This window comes from Dendrobates tinctorius, unplaced genomic scaffold (genome assembly GCF_039654945.1).
Source record: "Dendrobates tinctorius isolate UK_male_01 unplaced genomic scaffold, ASM3965494v1 ptg000041l, whole genome shotgun sequence".
In the NCBI taxonomy this organism is placed as follows: domain Eukaryota; kingdom Metazoa; phylum Chordata; class Amphibia; order Anura; family Dendrobatidae; genus Dendrobates; species Dendrobates tinctorius.
Genome location: NW_027361709.1, coordinates 5452607 through 5471947, shown reverse-complemented (window position 1 = coordinate 5471947; position 19341 = coordinate 5452607). Strand labels below are relative to the sequence as shown.

Genomic DNA, 19341 nt, shown 5'->3' with positions numbered 1-19341 from the left:
CTGTGTCTGGGTACAGTGTGTCTGTGTCTGGGTACAGTGTGTCTGTGTTTGGGCACCGTGTGTCTGTGTTTGGGCACCGTGTGTCTGTGTTTGGGCACAGTGTGTCTGTGTTTGGGTACAATGTGTCTGTGTTTGGGTACAATGTGTTTGGGAACAGTGTGTCTGTGATTGGGTACAATGTGTCTGTGTTTGGGTACGGTGTGTCTGTGTCTGGGTACAATGTGTCTGTGGGTACAATGTGTTTGGGTACAGTGTGTCTGTGTGTGGGTACAATGTGTGTGGGTACGGTGTGTCTGTGTTTGGGTACGGTGTGTCTGTGTTTGGGTACGGTGTGTCTGTGTTTGGGCACCGTGTGTCTGTGTTTGGGCACCGTGTGTCTGTGTTTGGGCACCGTGTGTCTGTGTTTGGGTACAGTGTGTCTGTGTTTGGGTACAATGTGTCTGTGTTTGGGTACAATGTGTTTGGGAACAGTGTGTCTGTGATTGGGTACAATGTGTCTGTGTTTGGGTACGGTGTGTCTGTGTCTGGGTACAATGTGTCTGTGGGTACAATGTGTTTGGGTACAGTGTGTCTGTGTGTGGGTACAATGTGTGTGGGTACGGTGTGTCTGTGTTTGGGTACGGTGTGTCTGTGTTTGGGTACGGTGTGTCTGTGTTTGGGCACGGTGTGTCTGGGCACGGTGTGTCTGTCTGTGGGTACAATGTGTCTGTGGGTACAATGTGTCTGTGGGTACGGTGTGTCTGGGCACGGTGTGTCTGTCTGTGTCTGGGCACGGTGTGTCTGTGTCTGGGCACGGTGTGTCTGTGTCTGGGCACGGTGTGTCTGTGTCTGGGCACGGTGTGTCTGTGTTTATGTAAGAAGAGAAATCAGGCTGGGGTTGCCTTTCTTGCGCCGGGTCTGGAACTGTCGGGGCTGTCTCCTCTGTTGTCCGGGGGAAAGTTTAGGCTACCGGAGTGATCTTTACATTTACCGCGCAGCACGTGAGCACAGACAGAATTGGCGGGAAGGTGCAGCGCGCGGCTGAGGAGAGTGCGCACTCCTGCTTCAGAGACCGCTAGTGACGCAGATTCAGGCCCGGCCATGACAGGAATTTACCCCGAGGACTCGGGCCAGAAGCCCGCCGGGTGTAGGTTGACCCGTCGAGGTTCCAGCCGCTCCGCTACACGGCGGTGCTCCCGTGATGCCTGACAGAGACTGTGACGTCTACCGGGGACGGCTTCTTGAACCCTCGGTCACAGGAGGCTCCATAGTGAGGACTCCACAGGATGCGTCAAAGACTCAGCGCTGCCGACCGGGCACAGACCGTCCGCCGGACCCACGCGGTGCCGACGGCTGTTGGCGCCATCATCTACTCCGGGAACTTTTCTGTCAGGAACACGTCCGATTGATAAGTGACTTCATTGAGAGCGACTTTATTTGTTATCTCTGATTTTCCCTATTACACCCCTGTATTCCCTGTGCCGCCTGCATTTTACCTCACGTTTTCCCTATCTCCCTGCCTGGAGTAATACCCTGGTAAGTAAAAACTTGTTAACCCTCGGTTCGCCTCCTGTCACTGCATCTGCCGACCTGCTCACACTTAGGAACAATGTGTCGGTGTTTGGGTACAGTCTGTCTCCCTCCTTATTATTATCACACCTGTCGCCTTAAGAGGGGGCGTGGCGTACATCTGACCACACCCGCTCCCACACAGTCCCCGCCTACTCCCACTCCGCACGTGCAGTGAGTGACAGGCTGTTGCCCCCGCCCCGCTCATCTGCATAGCTCCGCCCTCCCGTCCTCGTCCTCCGGGCTGACTCCGCGCTGGGCACAGCACAGGATGGTGCTCCGCGGCTAGGGACACGACCACTGCGGGCGCGGTGCTGGGTAAGGCGGCCGCCGCTCTGGGTGTGGGGACTGAGGGTGCAGGTGCCCGGGCTGCTCTGCTCCGCAGCCTCAGTGCTGGTGCTCGGCGGATGCTTGTGGTGATGGGAGCTGACTGGCTGCCATCAGTGCCATCTCCCCGGCCGGGCACAGGCAGCACCTGCAGGGGCTACAGACCCGGATGTGGCAGCAGCATGCAGTGGCAGGAATGGGCATGATGGGGGTAGGGGGCAGGGGCGCTGCTCGGGGGCAGGGGCTGCTGCTGCTACCTCTGTGGAAGTGCTGTTACCTTGGCTGCAGAGCTGACGCTCCCTTCCCACGATTTTGCCTATATTATTGGGTATGATGGCCTGTAGGTTTGTGCCTATAACTCTTGGTTACAGAGCTGACACTCCTTTTCCATGCCTGTCCCTATATTTATTTATTTTACTCACTTATATAGCGCCATTAATTCCGCGGCGCCTTACAGACCTCATCATCATCATCATCACTGTGCCCATAGGGGATATAGACTGTGAGCCTCTATCAGAGTGTCTTTGGATTTTGGGAGGACCCCCACACGAGCTCCTTGCAGATGTTCTCCTTGGTGGGCTTTGAGCCCAGGACCCCGGCGCTGACGTTGGTTTGTGCCATCTCTTGGCTGCGGAGCTGACGCTCGTTTTGCAGGATTGGCCGGCACATGTGTATGGCCGCTGGGCGACTCCTGGATCCTCGCGTTACACATATTTTCACATGATCCCCTGGTAGATGATGCCGCGTGGTGTCGATGTGTTCATTTATTATTGATCTTGTGACATTATCGAGTGCGGCTCGTGCTGGAGAGAAGGAGGGCACCTCTGATCATTTGGGTAGATGAGGTGCAGTTTATGTCGCTCCTTTCCCCGATATACTGGCATTACCAGGCTGTCAGTAATGTACGAGCACCTTTATCTAGTATTTCACCATCTATTCCCTTGGCATTTGGGCATCTGACAATACCTGGAGGTGTCCTCCTGCCCCTTGTATCCGCAGGGTGGCAGCAGTTTTGGGTCACCCCTGATGCCCTGTTTGATGCCACCTGTGCCCAGACCGTACATATAAAGTAGCAGATTTCCTCCACCATTGACCACTTCACAGTGATAATGGAATTGTTGTCTGAGCATGCTGGGTGTTGTAGTTCCACAGCTGCCATGCAGCACCCGCTGGGTACTTTTTCATGGTGCACAGCTATGAGGTCATTTTATTAACTGTATCCGGCTCGGTGCAATCTCTTTACATAGGCGTGTATACGTTTGCAAATGTATGCACGCCTCTTATCACGTTGCTATGTACTATGTCTACATTTGCATCGGAAGTATACACGCCCTGCGTCATGACGCTTGTGTAATTATTGTGTATCCAGGCACCTGTCAGTCCATCGTGTCAATGGGGATATTGTTGGGTCCTCTGTTTGACTTTGCACTCCTTAAAGGGGCGGCTGGAAGTGGCGCATCCTGTGCGCGCCAGTTTATCTGCAAGCGTTTTTTTTTAACCCTTTCTTAACCAGGCTGGAGCGTTCGGCTGCCTCGCCACACTCGGCAGAAATCATTTTAGTTGCCGCCCAAGTCTTTGTAGCGCTTATAAAGCCGTCTGCTGGTTTTCTAATGAAAGAATGTGGTCGACTCGCTAAAGTGTCGTTCATAGCGGTATCTGTTTAAATGCAGGAACTCCTGACCTAAGTGAACCACGGAGAATACTAATAGCCTGTTATGATGTGTGACCGCAGAGCAGAACAAGAAATCTTTAACCCTGTCCGCGCTACGCTGCTGTTTCCGCAGAGAGGACGCTATATATATATATATATAATCCAGGGTCTCTGTCCCTTTAAGAGCTGGCATTGACTTCTATGCTTCAAGCACAGGACAAGTGGTCATCTACATGTAAAAAATCCATTCGGAAGTCTTTTAATATTTTGGTCACTTATACACCAGGTGACTATTGCTAATGGCAGCCATTACTGTGCTCTTAAAGGGATTGTCTATTTCTGACTCTTTGATAGAGGGGTGACGTGATAATACATCTACAAGTTATCCTGCTGCTGAAATCCCCAGCGATCAGTTGTATTCTGCGTGGGAACCTGGCAACAAGTGTTTGATTGCTCACTATAGCGCCTCCGAAGGTGAATTGCAGTATTACAGCGTGCCAATGGACTATGGATGTGATCGGTCCTCCAACTAATTGATATAAATCTTGATACCCCCCCAATATTAACACTTTAGGGGGCTAATATCATTTTTTTTTTTTTGCAGTACCCCAATGATGCCTGAAGACGGTTCCCCCGGGCTCAGTCCGCAGGATGCCGCCTACAAAGATCTGCAGCATTACACCAATACGGACGGACAGCAGATATACTGTAAATACTGGAAACCAGTAGGTCAGCCGAGGTAAGTGACAATTATTTTGCTACTGAGACCCTTTAAGGGATGGATTTACAGCATCTCTGCATCATCCTTGGATTTAAAGGGAAAGGAAGCTTCATGTGTCGGCTTATTGGCCTCTTCCGGAGACAATTGTACTTACTCATAAAAATGTTAATGGTTAAAATTGAAGATTTAGGCTGCGTGCACACGTCGCGCTTTTTTCGCAGCGTTTTTTAACGCGCGATTTTGCCGTGAAAACGCAAAAAAACAGCATCCCATGCATTCCTATGGGATTCCGCAATGCTGTGCTAATGCTGCGGATTTTCCCGCAGCAGAATCACATCGCGGAAAAATACGCAGCATGCTCATTATTTTGCGGAATCGCAGCGATCCCGCACCAATAGGAATGTATTGTTCTGCTTACTTTCCGCATGTGGCTGTGCACACCATGCGAAAAGTAAGCAGAACATTTGCGGATGGCACCCACGGTCCGGAGGAGAGGAGACTGTCCTCCGGGCTCTGGGTACCATATCCCTGTAAAAAATAGAATTAAAATGAAAAAAACGGGTTATATTCACCTTCCGATGTCCCGCGCAGCGTCCCCAGGCTTCAGCGATACATGCGGCAGGTCCCGTTCCCAGTAATGCTTTGCGATAATGACCTTTGCTGACGTCGCTGTCTTGCGATAATGTAGCAGTCCCGTGAGACCGCGACGTCATCAAAGGTCATTGCCGCAATGCATCACTGGGAACGGGAAGTGCCGGAGCATCGCGGAGGCCTGGGGACGCTGTGAGGGACATCGGAAGGTGAATATAACCCGATTTTTATTTATTTTTTTATTATTTTTAAAATTAGATCTTTTACTACTGATGCCGCATAGGCCGCCTCAATCGTAAAAAGTTGTTCCCACTTGTCAAACACTATGTTAGACGAGTGTGACCAACCTGTCAATCAGTTCTCCAAGCGATGCTACAGATTGCTTGGAAAACGCTAGCATTCTGCAAGCTAATTACGCCTGCAAATCGTTAGTTTTTCCGCGAGAAATCAAAATGCGATTTTCCCGCGGAATGGAATTCCGAAATTCTCGCGGAAACTCCCGTAGGAGTTCCGCTACGTGTGCACTTAGCCTTATCCCATCTTGGATAGTTTGCCGCAATGTATCAGCCATGGGGGGGGGGGGGGTAGTGCGACCCTCCCCCCTTCATATTAGAAAGCTGCAGAACCTTTCATTTTACACTGATTAGCTCTAAGGCCTGTTTCACACTTCCGTTTTTGTGTCCGCCAAACGGATCCGTTTCCGTTTTTTTGACGGAAACTGATGCAAACGGATCCGTTTTTAAAAAACGGATCCGTTTTTTTGACGGATCCGCGGTAACCGTAATGGAAGTCTATGGGACAAAAAAAACGGATCCTGCAAAAAATGGCGGATCCGTTTTTTAACGGAAAACAACGGATTTTGACGGATTTGAAAAAACGGAAGTGTGAAACAGGCCTAAGCTGCACTATTCCAGATGGCTCCTTTCAAGATTACAACAGTTGCTCCTCAGCATCTTTAAGGGAGAACATATTGGCTTAATCTAATTAACCCCTTTAACATTGTGACAGTTGCTCTTCAGCATCTATCAGAAGGAAGGTATTTAATTACCCAAATAACCCCTTTAAGAGTCCAGTCATTGCTCCTCAGCATCAGTATAGAGGGGCATATTGACTTCCTCAAGTAGCTCCTTTAAGATGACAACTGTTACTGTTCTCTTGAAGGAGCTATTTGGTAAGACGGCTTACTCCCACAACGCCTTTAAGATTGCACTTGCTCCTCTGTAAGGAGAGCCTTATGTACTCGGATGTCTCCTTTAATATTGTCAGGTGACCCTATGGAGAAGTTGGGGGGTGGGGGGGAGTGGACATATCACTGCAGTGGCCCCAAGGGGTTAGGGGCCACTTCCACCTCCAGAGCAGCAATGAGCACTATCGGACTGGAAAGGGCCCCTATACAGTCCTTGCACAGGGGCCCTGTGTCCGCCTTTGCCCCTCTCTCTGGCTGACCACCCCTCCATTACCAGCCGCCTCTACCAGCTGCATACACTATACAGCAGTATCGCACAGCGGGCGCCTCGGGCTAATGAAATGCCATTATATGGAGATGATGATAATCGACAGCGGGAAATTAACCAAGAATGTAATGAAATCTCTTTAAGGCTATGTGCACACATAGCAGAAAATTTCTGCTTAAAAACCGGACTCCCTTCCCAGAAACCGCTCGTTTTTTCTGCACGGTTTTTGTGCAAAAAACGCGCAGTTTTTAATGTGTTTTTTCGCGGTAAAAAAAGCGCATAAAAAAACGCTGTGTGTGCACACAGCCTTAAGACAAGAAATTGCACAGATGGAGCAGACCTGAGTGATCTAGTGTCTCCACCTGCAGCTTCACATACAGCGTCATTGGTGGTGGATGGAAGGAGAAACCTATTGATGTAGCAGAGCCGGTCCTGCGGGATGTGGTCATGGGTGCAGGTGGGTAAAAATAAGCCCTGTGGGACCAGTAGAACCAGTTTGGTGTTTTCAGTCTTCGTAGGAATGTCACCACATACTAATTATATTGTACCCGCACCTGTAGTTAATTAGTGGCGAATGGGATAGTCAGATGATGATGAGACACCCCCCCCCATCACATGCTGGATTAACCTCTAAATGACCAGGGTGTGGGGAATAGAAGCTGCGACACCGGAGAGGGTGACTTACCGATAGTGCCCGGAGCGGAACCAAAACATGTGGGTCTTCTCACCGTATCTGGTCTTTCTACAGATGCCCCAGTAACAGTGAGAAACTGCTCAGTAATGGCTGATGTACACGAGCAAAATGTCATGTGTTCCATAGACTTCTATGGGCACTAATGTACCATTCACGCCTCCGATTTCATGCAGAAGCAATCAGGTTTTTTCTTTTTCTCGCTGTTTCTGATTTTAACATGTTCCATCAGGCCCTGATTACGGAGCCCCTGAAATATTTCTATACTGCTGGGAATGCATTGCACCCCCCCCCCCGCGCTGCTGGGAATGCATTGCACCCCCCCCCCGCGCTGCTGGGAATGCATTGCACCCCCCCCCCCGCGCTGCTGGGAATGCATTGCACCCCCCCCCCCGCGCTGCTGGGAATGCATTGCACCCCCCCCCCGCGCTGCTGGGAATGCATTGCACCCCCCCCCCCGCGCTGCTGGGAATGCATTGCACCCCCCCACGCTTCTGGGAATGCATTGCAAACCCCCCCCCATGGTGCAGGGAATGTATTGCGCAACCCCCCATGCATTGCACCATCTGTGCTGCAGGGAATGCATTTGCACCCCCCCGCGTGCTGCAGGGAATGGATTGCACCCTTCATTTGCTGCAGAGAATGCATTGCACCCCCCCTCGTGCTGCAGGGAATGCATTGCACACTCCCCACCGTGCTGCAGGGAATATATTGCACACCCCACCCCCCTGCATTGCACCATCTGTGCTGCAGGGAATGCGTGAACACCACCACCGTGCTGCAGGGCATACATTGCACCCCACCACCACCGTGCTGCAGGGAATGTATTGCGACCCCCCCCTCGTGCTGCAGGGAATGTATTGCAACCCCCCCCCCCCCCTCGTGCTGCAGGGAATGTATTGCAACCCCCCCCTCGTGCTGCAGGGAATGTATTGCAACCCCCCCCCCTCGTGCTGCAGGGAATGTATTGCAACCCCCCCCCCCCCCTCGTGCTGCAGGGAATGTATTGCAACCCCCCCTCGTGCTGCAGGGAATGTATTGCACCCCCCCCCCCGTGCTGCAGGGAATGCATTTCACCCCCCCCCCATGCTGCAGGGAATGTATTGCACCCCCCCCTGCATTGCACCATCTGTGCTACAGGGAATGCATGCACCCTCCTCATGCTGCAGAGAATGCTTTGTTGCACCCACCCCGTGCTACTGGGAATGCATTACACCCCCATACTGCAGGAGATGAGTCGCACCCCCCATGCTGCAGGGAATGCATTGCACCCCCCCCCCCCCCCCCCTTGCAAACTCCTAAGCACCTAGTTCTGCCAGGGACATGATTCTTAATTAAGAAACAGGTTTAATATCTTAATCTATATAGCATGGAATAACAAAAAAGTAGAAACATTTGTAAGAAAAGATGAAAGTTTTAAAAATACAAAATAAATTCCAACACTAATCCACATCAATAACCTAAAATGTGATTGAACAGAAAAATAGAGAAACCAATGTTTGTATTTCTTTATTTTACCTTTGCAAAACTTTACCCCATAAAGCGTAAAATGTCCATACTACATAAATGGTTTCTTGGCCCAGCCGTAGTCCATTCTGGTTGATAAAGGGTTAAAGCATATGGCGGTAATAGAAATGGGGGTAATCAGGACCTCCGACTGTCACCCAGGGAGGGGATTAACATTCGGGGGGAGACCCCCACTGACAGCAGCTGATTTCAGGGGGTCGCGTCAGCCGGACCCCACGCTGTCAGCCAGTTGCCTGAAGAACTGTTCAGTGATGTCAGATCATTGTAACACCTGGTGGCCATCTGACTAGTGTTTCTCCAGAACGGGACGGCTTTCATTTCTGTCCGCAGAGGGAATTATTTTCAGGGCCCCACATTTGCTGTAGGTGTAATTGTATAGTTATAGAGTATTTCTTTTGTGGCCTGTAGCATTATCCCCTTATCAGTTGGTCCTTGTCTTGTATATCACTATATTAGATTAGCTACTAGAGTGTGTTGTTTTTTTTTTTTTGTTTTTTTTTGTTTGTTTTTTTTTACTCCACCATGCTTTATACTGCAACTTTGTCTTTTCTGACGTTAAAGCTGTATATGAGGCCAAATATCGCAGGATATGAATACCTGGCTCCCTGTAAGACGTGTGAAGGTAATACAGCCTTGTTCGCCTTATTAGTATTGGATAAGTGGAGGAGAAAAATGGGCTGCGGGCAAAAATATTCCGCAGTTGGTTTGCAATAAAAGATAGGATCAGTGTGACAGAGGTCAGCGATTGTCTCGGGCGTAGAGGATTCCTGAGCTGGATGACCTGACTCGTGATCAGATTTTTGGATCAATACTGTAACATGTCCGCAATGTCACCGTCTAATATCCCACCCTGCGCACGTTGAGGGTCATCGAACCTGCTAACGCGTCGGTGTATGATGCTGTATATTAGTGTTTGCTTTGAGAAAACAAATGCAGTGAATGCATGCAAGAAGGTTGGGGTGTACAGGGTTTACCCATGTTGGACAATCCCTTTTTTTTTTTTTGTAAGGCCCCATAAAGCTGATTGAATGGCACCTTGACCTCGTGTTTAGTTTCCTTGCGGCGCCTTCATATGGGAATTTTGGGTATTGCATGTTGCCCATTGGGATTAATGTGCAGTATGGGCACGCTGGCTAATACATGTATGTTGTATGTCCTCCCTTATTAACTCCCCCCAATTTGACATCTGTCGCAATCGCACCCAACTAAGTAAATTTACAGCCACGTTCTCTGAAGCGCGCTAGCTCAGCCTGACAGCGCTCCACGCCGACTCCAGATGGGATGTAGTAACCAGACGTTCATTTCTGAGGGTTACGATGAGAGGAATCGCATTCCAGTAACATGCCGGATACGATGATCAGCTGGTAAATTGGCTACCGCTAACGTCAGATAACACCATGCGGTTCTCGTAGACATCTTGTCATGCTGGGGTGTTTGATAGCGGCTCCTCTTCTGTGATCTCATCCTGGGACTTACTATGAAGAGCGAATCCTACTGATAAGTGACAGTCGGAGATGCATTGGATAGTGTGATCTCTAGTGGATCAGTACTGATGCCGGACCCTTATTAGGAGCATCTCCTCCGCTCGTCCCCTGCAAACTGGCACCAGGAGGCGAGGGCATCCCAATGAGATCTGCACAGCACACGTTTTATCTGAGCGCTGTATGATATCTGGGTTCTGTATGTGATAACGTTTATTCCCCTTGGTGCTTCTGTAGTAACTATAAGGCTACCTGAGGAAGCCTCCTCCATAGCTCTGAGGTCGGCACTTGTGCTGTCCAGTGCTAATACAGGATCTGCAGATCTGTATAGACACCTTTTTTTCGTTTTGTTTTGTATTTTTTTGGCTTTCTGCTTAAATCCAATTATTTTTTTGTTTGCATCACTGCTTACAAGTGAGGGGGTACTCCTGGCACTGCTGTAGCACTGAGCATAAATAGAGTATATCTGTGTACTGTGTGGCATTCTTTACCTTGACACTTTACACACCCGACTACTGCATGGTGCTGTTAAATTGGCTCTGTGGGTTGTCCTGATGCAGGATATTCACTATTTATCTGGGCACTGCATGCACTCACTATATGGGGGCTATCCGGAATACATCACTATTTATCTGGGCACTGCATGCACTCACTATATGGGGGCTATCTGGAATATACAGTGGGGCAAAAAAGTATTTAGTCAGTCAGCAATAGTGCAAGTTCCACCACTTAAAAAGATGAGAGGCGTCTGTAATTTACATCATAGGTAGACCTCAACTATGGGAGACAAACTGAGAAAAAAAAATACAGAAAATCACATTGTCTGTTTTTTTTTCATTTTATTTGCATATTATGGTGGAAAATAAGTATTTGGTCAGAAACAAAATTTCATCTCAATACTTTGTGATATATCCTTTGATGGCAATGACAGAGGTCAAACGTTTTCTGTAAGTCTTCACAAGGTTGCCACACACTGTTGTTGGTATGTTGGCCCATTCCTCCATGCAGATCTCCTCTAGAGCAGTGATGTTTTTGGCTTTTCGCTTGGCAACACGGACTTTCACCTCCCTTCAAAGGTTTTCTATAGGGTTGAGATCTGGAGACTGGCTAGGCCACTCCAGGACCTTGAAATGCTTCTTACGAAGCCACTCCTTCGTTGCCCTGGCGGTGTGCTTTGGATCATTGTCATGTTGAAAGACCCAGCCAAGTTTCCTCATCAATGCCCTTGCTGATGGAAGGAGGTTTGCACTCAAAATCTCACGATACATGGCCCCATTCATTCTTTCATGTACCCGGATCAGTCGTCCTGGCCCCTTTGCAGAGAAACAGCCCCAAAGCATGATGTTTCCACCACCATGCTTTATAGTAGGTATGGTGTTTGATGGATGCAACTTGGTATTCTTTTTCCTCCAAACACGACAAGTTGTGTTTCTACCAAACAGTTCCAGTTTGGTTTCATCAGACCATAGGACATTCTCCCAAAACTCCTCTGGATCATCCAAATGCTCTCTAGCAAACTTCAGACGGGCCCGGACATGTACAGGCTTAAGCAGTGGGACACGTCTGGCACTGCAGGATCTGAGTCCATGGTGGCGTAGTGTGTTACTTATGGTAGGCCTTGTTACATTGGTCCCAGCTCTCTGCAGTTCATTCACTAGGTCCCCCCGCGTAGTTCTGGGATTTTTGCTCACCGTTCTTGTGATCATTCTGACCCCACGGGGTGGGATTTTGCGTGGAGCACCAGATCGAGGGAGATTATCAGTGGTCTTTTATGTCTTCCATTTTCTAATTGCTCCCACAGTTGATTTCTTCACTCCAAGCTGGTTGGCTATTGCAGATTCAGTCTTCCCAGCCTGGTGCAGGGCTACAATTTTGTTTCTGGTGTCCTTTGACAGCTCTTTGGTCTTCACCATAGTGGAGTTTGGAGTCAGACTGTTTGAGGGTGTGCACAGGTGTCTTTTTATACTGATAACAAGTTTAAACAGGTGCCATTACTACAGGTAATGAGTGGAGGAAAGAGGAGACACTTAAAGAAGAAGTTACAGGTCTGTGAGAGCCAGAAATCTTGATTGCTTGTTTCTGACCAAATACTTATTTTCCACCATAATATGCAAATAAAATGAAAAAAAAAGACAGTGTGATTTTCTGGATTTTTTTTTTTCTCAGTTTGTCTCCCATAGTTGAGGTCTACCTATGATGTAAATTACAGACGCCTCTCATCTTTTTAAGTGGTGGAACTTGCACTATTGCTGACTGACTAAATACTTTTTTGCCCCACTGTATCACTATTTATCTGGGCACTGCATGCACTCACTATATGGGGGCTATCTGGAATACATCACTATTTATCTGAGCACTGCATGCACTCACTATATGGGGGCTATCTGGAATATATCACTATTTATCTGGGCACTGCATGCACTCACTATAATGGGGGCTATCTGGAATATATCACTATTTATCTGGGCACTGCATGCACTCACTATATGGGGGCTATCTGGAATACATCACTATTTATCTGAGCACTGCATGCACTCACTATATGGGGGCTATCTGGAATACATCACTATTTATCTGGGCACTGCATGCACTCACTATATGGGGGCTATCTGGAATACATCACTATAGTCACTATTTATCTGGGTACTGTGTGACATTTTTAATTTAGTACTATGATCAGTAACTGAGTACTGTGTGGTGCCATGAATTTTGACACTGTACGTGCTAAGCACCTGTGCACTATTTATCTGAATACAGCGTGCACTAACTATCTGGGTGCTGTATGATATTTTTGACATTGGTACTTCATGCCAAGACTGTGTTCCCTGCACATGATTCAATGCGGTCTTCATTCACTGCGTGCTAACCTGTCATCGCCGTTGTTGCTTATGCAGAGCTCAGCGGCGGAGAGGAGTTTGTCATCGGCTGCTTCACTCTGCATAGCCAGCACCTGAAATGACAAAGCTCACTTCATCATACTGAGCTTTGTCATAATGGTTGCTGCCTATGCAGAGCACAGCAGGTGATCACAAACTCCAGACAGGCATCCATGAAAAGAGGAATTGGGTGTCAAAATTCTGCATGCCCCGAGCAACCGCACCCATGATATGCCACAGACTATATCCACTCTGATTACCTGAATAACATATGTACTTGAAATCTGGGTTCTTTATGACCTTTTTAACTTTACGCACAGAGTTTTGTCACTGTGTTAACTTCCTGTGCACTATATCCGCATGGCGTTTTTTTTTATCTGGGCACCGCATGGCATCGTTTATCTGGGCACGGCATTGATGTCGTTTATCTGGGCACCACATGGCGTTTTTACTTATCTGGGCACCGCATGGCATCGTTTATCTAGGCACCGCATGGCGTTTATTTTATCTGGGCACCGCATGCATCGTTTATCTGGGCACGGCATTGATGTCGTTTATCTGGGCACCACATGGCGTTTTTACTTATCTGGGCACCGCATGGCATCGTTTATCTAGGCACCGCATGGCGTTTTTTTTTTAATCTGGGCACCGCATGGCATCGTCTTTCTGGGCACGGCATTGGTGTCATTTATCTGGGCAATCTGATAAAAAGCTGAGCCTTGTGGTTCTTTTCACACTGTAAGCTTTTATTTGTGCAGAATGGCTTTTTATCCCACAGCAAATTTTCAAACCTGCAACAGGATGAATTCTTCTGAATATATTTGCAACCAGAAAATGTCCTTCATCACTATGTATAAGAAGACAGGTGCATCTCCCGTCAGCGAGCAGAGGAGCGGGCTATCTGTACCGGCAGCGGAGATTCATCAAAGGATTATATCAAAAAAACAAAAACATTTATTTAGACTGCAAACACGGAGCGGAGGAATGTCTGCCAGAGTGACCTCAGGTGGAGCACTGCAAGGTCACCGCGCTCCTCAAGGTCACCCCTAACCGGCAGAGCGGATTCTGCAATGTGACAGCTCTTTAGTGAGATCCTGATGGAAGGACTCTAGAGCGGAGCCGTCCATCACATCGCTGCTCCTGCCGCGCTCCTAGAATTGATGTGTGCAGAAATGAATTGACCGTCCTCCCCCAGACCCGGGGATATTCCCGGTCTGCGGAGCTCAGAGAAGCCACTTCCGTCTTTGGTTTTACATGATAACAACATTAAAGTTTTTCTTCCCTTTTTTTAGTTTCATTTGAAAAACTTACAGGAGGGGTCGGAAGAAAAGCGAAGCGAGCGCTGTGTGCAGGGGGCCATGTAGGGGGCATAATTGGGGAGGGATTTGGGGGGCAAGAGATTGGCGGAAGTAGGGAAATGGATCTAGAGGCAATGGCTTATAGAGGCGACCCCAATGTGTGGCTACAGATGATGGGGGGGCTTCTGGGGACCGTGTTTGGAGTAATCATGCAGTATAGGAGGCTGAGGGATATTGAGACCACCTTGGAACATGAGGATATTGATCAAGGTGCAAAGGTTTGTAGGGGGCAAACATTTCAGGAAGGCAGTTGGGGGAAGTCCTTTGACAATAATTATTATTATTATGCATTTATATAGCGCCATTTATTCCATGGCGCTTTACATGTGAAAAAGGGGAAATATAGACAAGTACAATAAACATGTGTAAGAAAAGGGACACACAAGTATATAAAGAGAGGGGACCCTGCCCGCGAGGGCTCACAATCTACAGGGATGGGTGAGGCTACAGTAGGAGAGGGTAGAGCAGGTCGTGCGGTGGTTCAGTAGACCGAGGATCATTGTAGGCTTGTTGGAACAGGTGGGTCTTCAGGGTCTTCTTGAAGGTTTCCGTTGATGGTGAGAATCTGATGTGTTGCGACAGACAGTTCCAGAGTATGGGGGAAGCACGGGAGAAGTCTTGTATGCAGTTGTGGGAAGAAGAGATAAGGGGGGAGTAGAGAAGGAGATCTTGAGATGATCGAAGATTGCGTGCGGGTAGGTACCTGGAGACCATGTCACAGATGTATGGAGGAGACAGGTTGTGGATGGCTTTGTATGTCATGGTTAGGGTTTTGAATTGGAGCCTCTGGGCAATGGGAAGCCAGTGAAGGGCCGGGCATAGGGGGGAGGCTGGGGAATAGCGGGGAGATAGGTGGATTAGTCAGGCAGCAGAGTCAATAAGGCGAACCCCTGATTTTCAGAGGAGGCTTTTAAGGACCAGCGTTTGGCGTAGCCAAGCATTGTAAGATGACTGAATGGTATTGGGGACCCCTTTTGAGATGTGGTTTATAGGATGCAATCATAAGTTCAGTCATCTCAGGGACACGGAAGGGATTTTGTGACTCCCCAAATGTGTGGCTGCAAATCGACAGAAGCTTCTGGGGAATGGGATTTGGAGAAACGATGCAATATTGGAAGATTTGGGATTATTTATGGCTTCCTTGGAGAAATATGGATCAAAGTGTAATGGCCTTTAGGAAGCGTCCAATGCAAAGTAGTAAATGGCAAAATTGGGGTCCCCCCAAAGTGTCACTGCAAGTAATGGAGGCTCCTGTTACCAGGGTTTGGAGCTCACAATGTAGGAGACTGAGGGATAATTAATGGGGTTTCCTATTGAGAATTTGGGGATACAGACCAAGATGCAATTATTATAGGAAGCATTCAATGTCTGGAGACAGATGGCTATTTGGGCGACCCCCTTTGGGAACGGAGGGGGACCCTGATCTGTTAATGTGACCGGGGTGAAGCTTTAGAATAATCAGTCATTGCAGTAAAGGCTTTATGAGAGAATGTGGACAAAAAGGAGGATAGTCCTGGGGGACGGGAATATCCAAAACCAGGGGCGTATCTAGAATAAATGCACAGGTTGCAATTGCATCGGGACCTGGAGCCTAGGGGGACCCAAAAAGACCTTATGTAAATGCTATTAAAGACTTAATTTAGGTCCCATTTGGAGCTTTTCCATTGGGGTCCATGAGCTTCAAGTTCCGCCACTATTCCCAACAGTAGGACCCCTAGGATTCCTGGACACGGGCAGATGATGATTAGGGACAAGAAGGGGAATTGCACAGTCGAGGAGAATATCGTCCGCTGTATTACGCGGCACACGCTGCATTATGCAGAGTCCTCGTCTGGGAAATCCAGGCTTTAGAGGGTTAAGCCTGCGTGACATGCAGCCATAGCACGTGCCTCCGTCGTAGTTCACCGGCTGCTGGAGAAATCAATATGGATGTTTAAATTGCATTGTGGAGCTGTCAGATTAGCGCGCGCCATTGTGCGGCAGCTTTCCACACTCTGCTGTGCAATGTTCATTTACCACCTGTGCTCCATCCGCTTCTGCTTCCTTTGCCGATGCAGCACAAGAATTTGCATTTCGCTTTCTTTTGCTTTTAGCAATTTCTAAAGAGAATTCCTGAAAGGAGTCGTCTGGGATTATTCTTAACACACGGAAACGTATGAAAACTAAGAAAGGAAAGGGAGCATCACCCGCCTATTCAGTCCTCTGCCACTCCAGCTCTACTGCTCCAATGTGGTCCTGCAGCAGTGACGTCGCGTGCATCCATCCTGCAGCTAATCACACCATGTGAAGGTCACTTCTGAGGCTAGTGATTGGCTGCAGTGGTCAAGTAAATGCCATTCTTTGAGGCCCGGACCAGTGACTGCACTGTAATGGTCAGAGATGGGACCGCTACTGGGTGATTTTCACACCTTTCCAGTCTAAGTCTCAGTAACCCCACTGGGGCAAAAAGACCCAACTTCCACATAGCGGTGACAAAGCTTGAGCTCCACCGTGTGGTCCGTCTTTTATACCTGTCCTAGTTGCGGGGGCATGTTAGGAGCTGTAGTGCCGCAGGTTGCTCTATATAAACTATATTGTGCGCTGTATACATATTTTTTTCCTAGCGAAGTGTATTAAAATGTGTTAATATGAGTTTTGCATGTAGTAAATTGCCTATTAAAGGGGTTGCATCAGCGCATGCTATCCCTTTAAGGTCTTAGAACCTCAGTCTAGAGCCAGTTTAAGGGCTATTTCCCATCTTCATAGATGGATATTGTCTTATAGAGCTTATAAAAACGAGCACTTTTGTCATTTACAGCTCTTTTAAATTTGCAGATATTCACATTTTTCTCTTGTTTATAGATTGTTACTTAGGAGACCGACTTTGCAGTGATTGGCTTGTAGTGGTTCCTTGTTTTCCTTCACTTTGCTGGCTGCAGAATGAGTTAACTGAGAATCAGTCAGTGACCTTAGGGGAGTTTGCAAGTTTTTTTTTTTTTTTAGATCATCTGGGTTGATGATCACAAACCACATCAGATTTGAGCTGAACTGAAATACGCCAAAGTTTGTTTCATTTTTCGCAACATCAAACCATTCATAACGAGCTGGGTGACGACATGGGGCGACATGGCAATGTAGAGGTTAACTATGGCAGTAAAAGGTCAAAGGCTGGACATCTGCTATTTATAAGCGGGTGTTGTTGTGTCCTCGTTCACAGCTGAAGTGACGAGGACGTGCCATGCAACTTTTTTTTTTTTTCCTAAAGGAAAATTGGAGCTGTGCATGTTTTTTCCAAGATCAAAAGAACATCTGTTTCTCGTAGGGTGGAAATTCCCACCCTGCAAATTACCCTGCGGCTTGTGGGGTCAGATTAAAGCAAGGAAAACAACCAGCGTTCAGCTGTGCTAGGGACATCTTTTTGGGGGGACTCGGAGGGGCCAACAGCTTGTGAGAACCAGGAGAAGGCAGCCCCATCCGTAGGCTGCATAGGAAGTTAAAAGAGTTATATCAAGTTCTAAATGTTTCACTGATCCATAGAATACGTGATAACTTGCCGCCCGCTGAGGGTCCTATCATCTGACCCCCTCATTGTGGCTCTCCGTTATCTTCAGCCATCCCATATCCAATGAATGGCGATGTGATGCGCATGCGCGGCCATCTCTCCATTCAAACATGGATCTTTAATAGCTCGTTCTCAGGTTTGCCTCCCGCCTAGCAGCGAACAGCAAGTTATTAACATCAATCTAAGGGGAAGCTAACATTAAATCTTGCTGCAATTAAAGGGGCCTTATGCATATGACAGGAGAAGAACATGAAGAAAGTTTAGAGTATTAATTGCACTTTTGTGATTCCATAATAGGGATGTAAGTGTTAGGGGTCTAAAAACCCAAATTAACAGCTTTATAGGTATCTGTGCCCCCTTGTCGGGCTGGGACGTGCATCTGTATAACAGGTGCACATAATAAGCTTGTCTGAGAATGACTTTAGTCAGGATGCACAGAGCAATTTTTTTTTTTTTTGTAATCTGGCACCTAGAGATAGTTGGATCTATACTATGTGACAATATCTATGGGCTCCTGTGCATCCTGGCACCATATGGCGGCACTTGGTTCCATATTAACTCACTAAGTGCAGCTCCCATCAGATGCAGGAGGGTGAAATGGTCTCACCTCTGGGGTGGTGCGGAGGGAGATAACAGAACATCCCATATATGATTATAGATGTGAGTTTCGTTATTTACCTGATCCCCATTTTCTTTCTTCCCTGCAGGGCGCTGGTGTTTGTGGTCCATGGTGCCGGGGAGCATTGCTGTCGATACGATGATTTGGCCCAAATCTTATCCGGCTTAAATTTCTTTGTCTTTGCCCACGACCACGGTAAGTGCCCGTCCACAATGCAAACTGGCAGAAAAAGAGTTAATGCTTAGTAATTACATTTATTCTCTGGGAGAGCCAATGGGGAGCCGGTAAAATCATTTGCTGGTATTTTGCGTCCGGTCCACGTTGCTAAGTGAAATGCCATCGGTTTTACGTCTCCATGCAATTTTGTTGGCAAGATAATTATTTTTAACCTGCTGCATCTACAGCCGCGTTACTGCGGGAAATCTGATTCTTGTAATCAATTAAAATAAAAGCTCGGTCCGTCTAGGCGTTTAACCATCGCAACAATGGAATCACTTGCAAAATGTCGCTCCCTGATTATTTTGTTGCCCCTAATATGTGCAATTGAGGCGAACAGACCATGGTTTTATCCCTTTCAGAAGCCATTGTCCTTTGTACAAGAATATAACTACAGTACTATAATACTGCTCCAATACAAGAGTAGAACTACTATAATACTGCTCCTATGTACAAGAATATATCTACTATAATACTGTCCCTATGTACAAGACTATAACTACTATAATACTGCCCCTATGTACAAGAATATAGCTACTATAATACTGCCCCTATGTACAAGAATATAACTACTATAATACTGCCCCTTTGTACAAGAATATAACTACTATAATACTGCCCTTATATACAAGAATATAACTACTATAATACTGCTCCTATGTACAAGAATATAACTACTATAATACTGCCACTATGTACAAGAATATAACTACTATAATACTGCTCCTATGTACAAGAAT

General features: G+C 47.6%; 1 protein-coding gene across 1 annotated transcript in view; it reads left to right on the top strand.

The window, feature by feature from the left end:
* The first annotated feature begins 1709 nt into the window (after window positions 1–1709).
* MGLL (monoglyceride lipase) overlaps window positions 1710–19341 on the top strand; it is a 40603-nt gene continuing 22971 nt past the window's right edge. Inside the window, exons 1-3 of the mRNA XM_073575047.1 lie at window positions 1710–1866; window positions 4131–4265; window positions 18474–18580. Coding sequence (XP_073431148.1) covers window positions 4138–4265; window positions 18474–18580 — 235 coding nt within the window. The 5' untranslated portion in view covers window positions 1710–1866; window positions 4131–4137. The remainder of the gene's footprint in view (window positions 1867–4130; window positions 4266–18473; window positions 18581–19341) is intronic.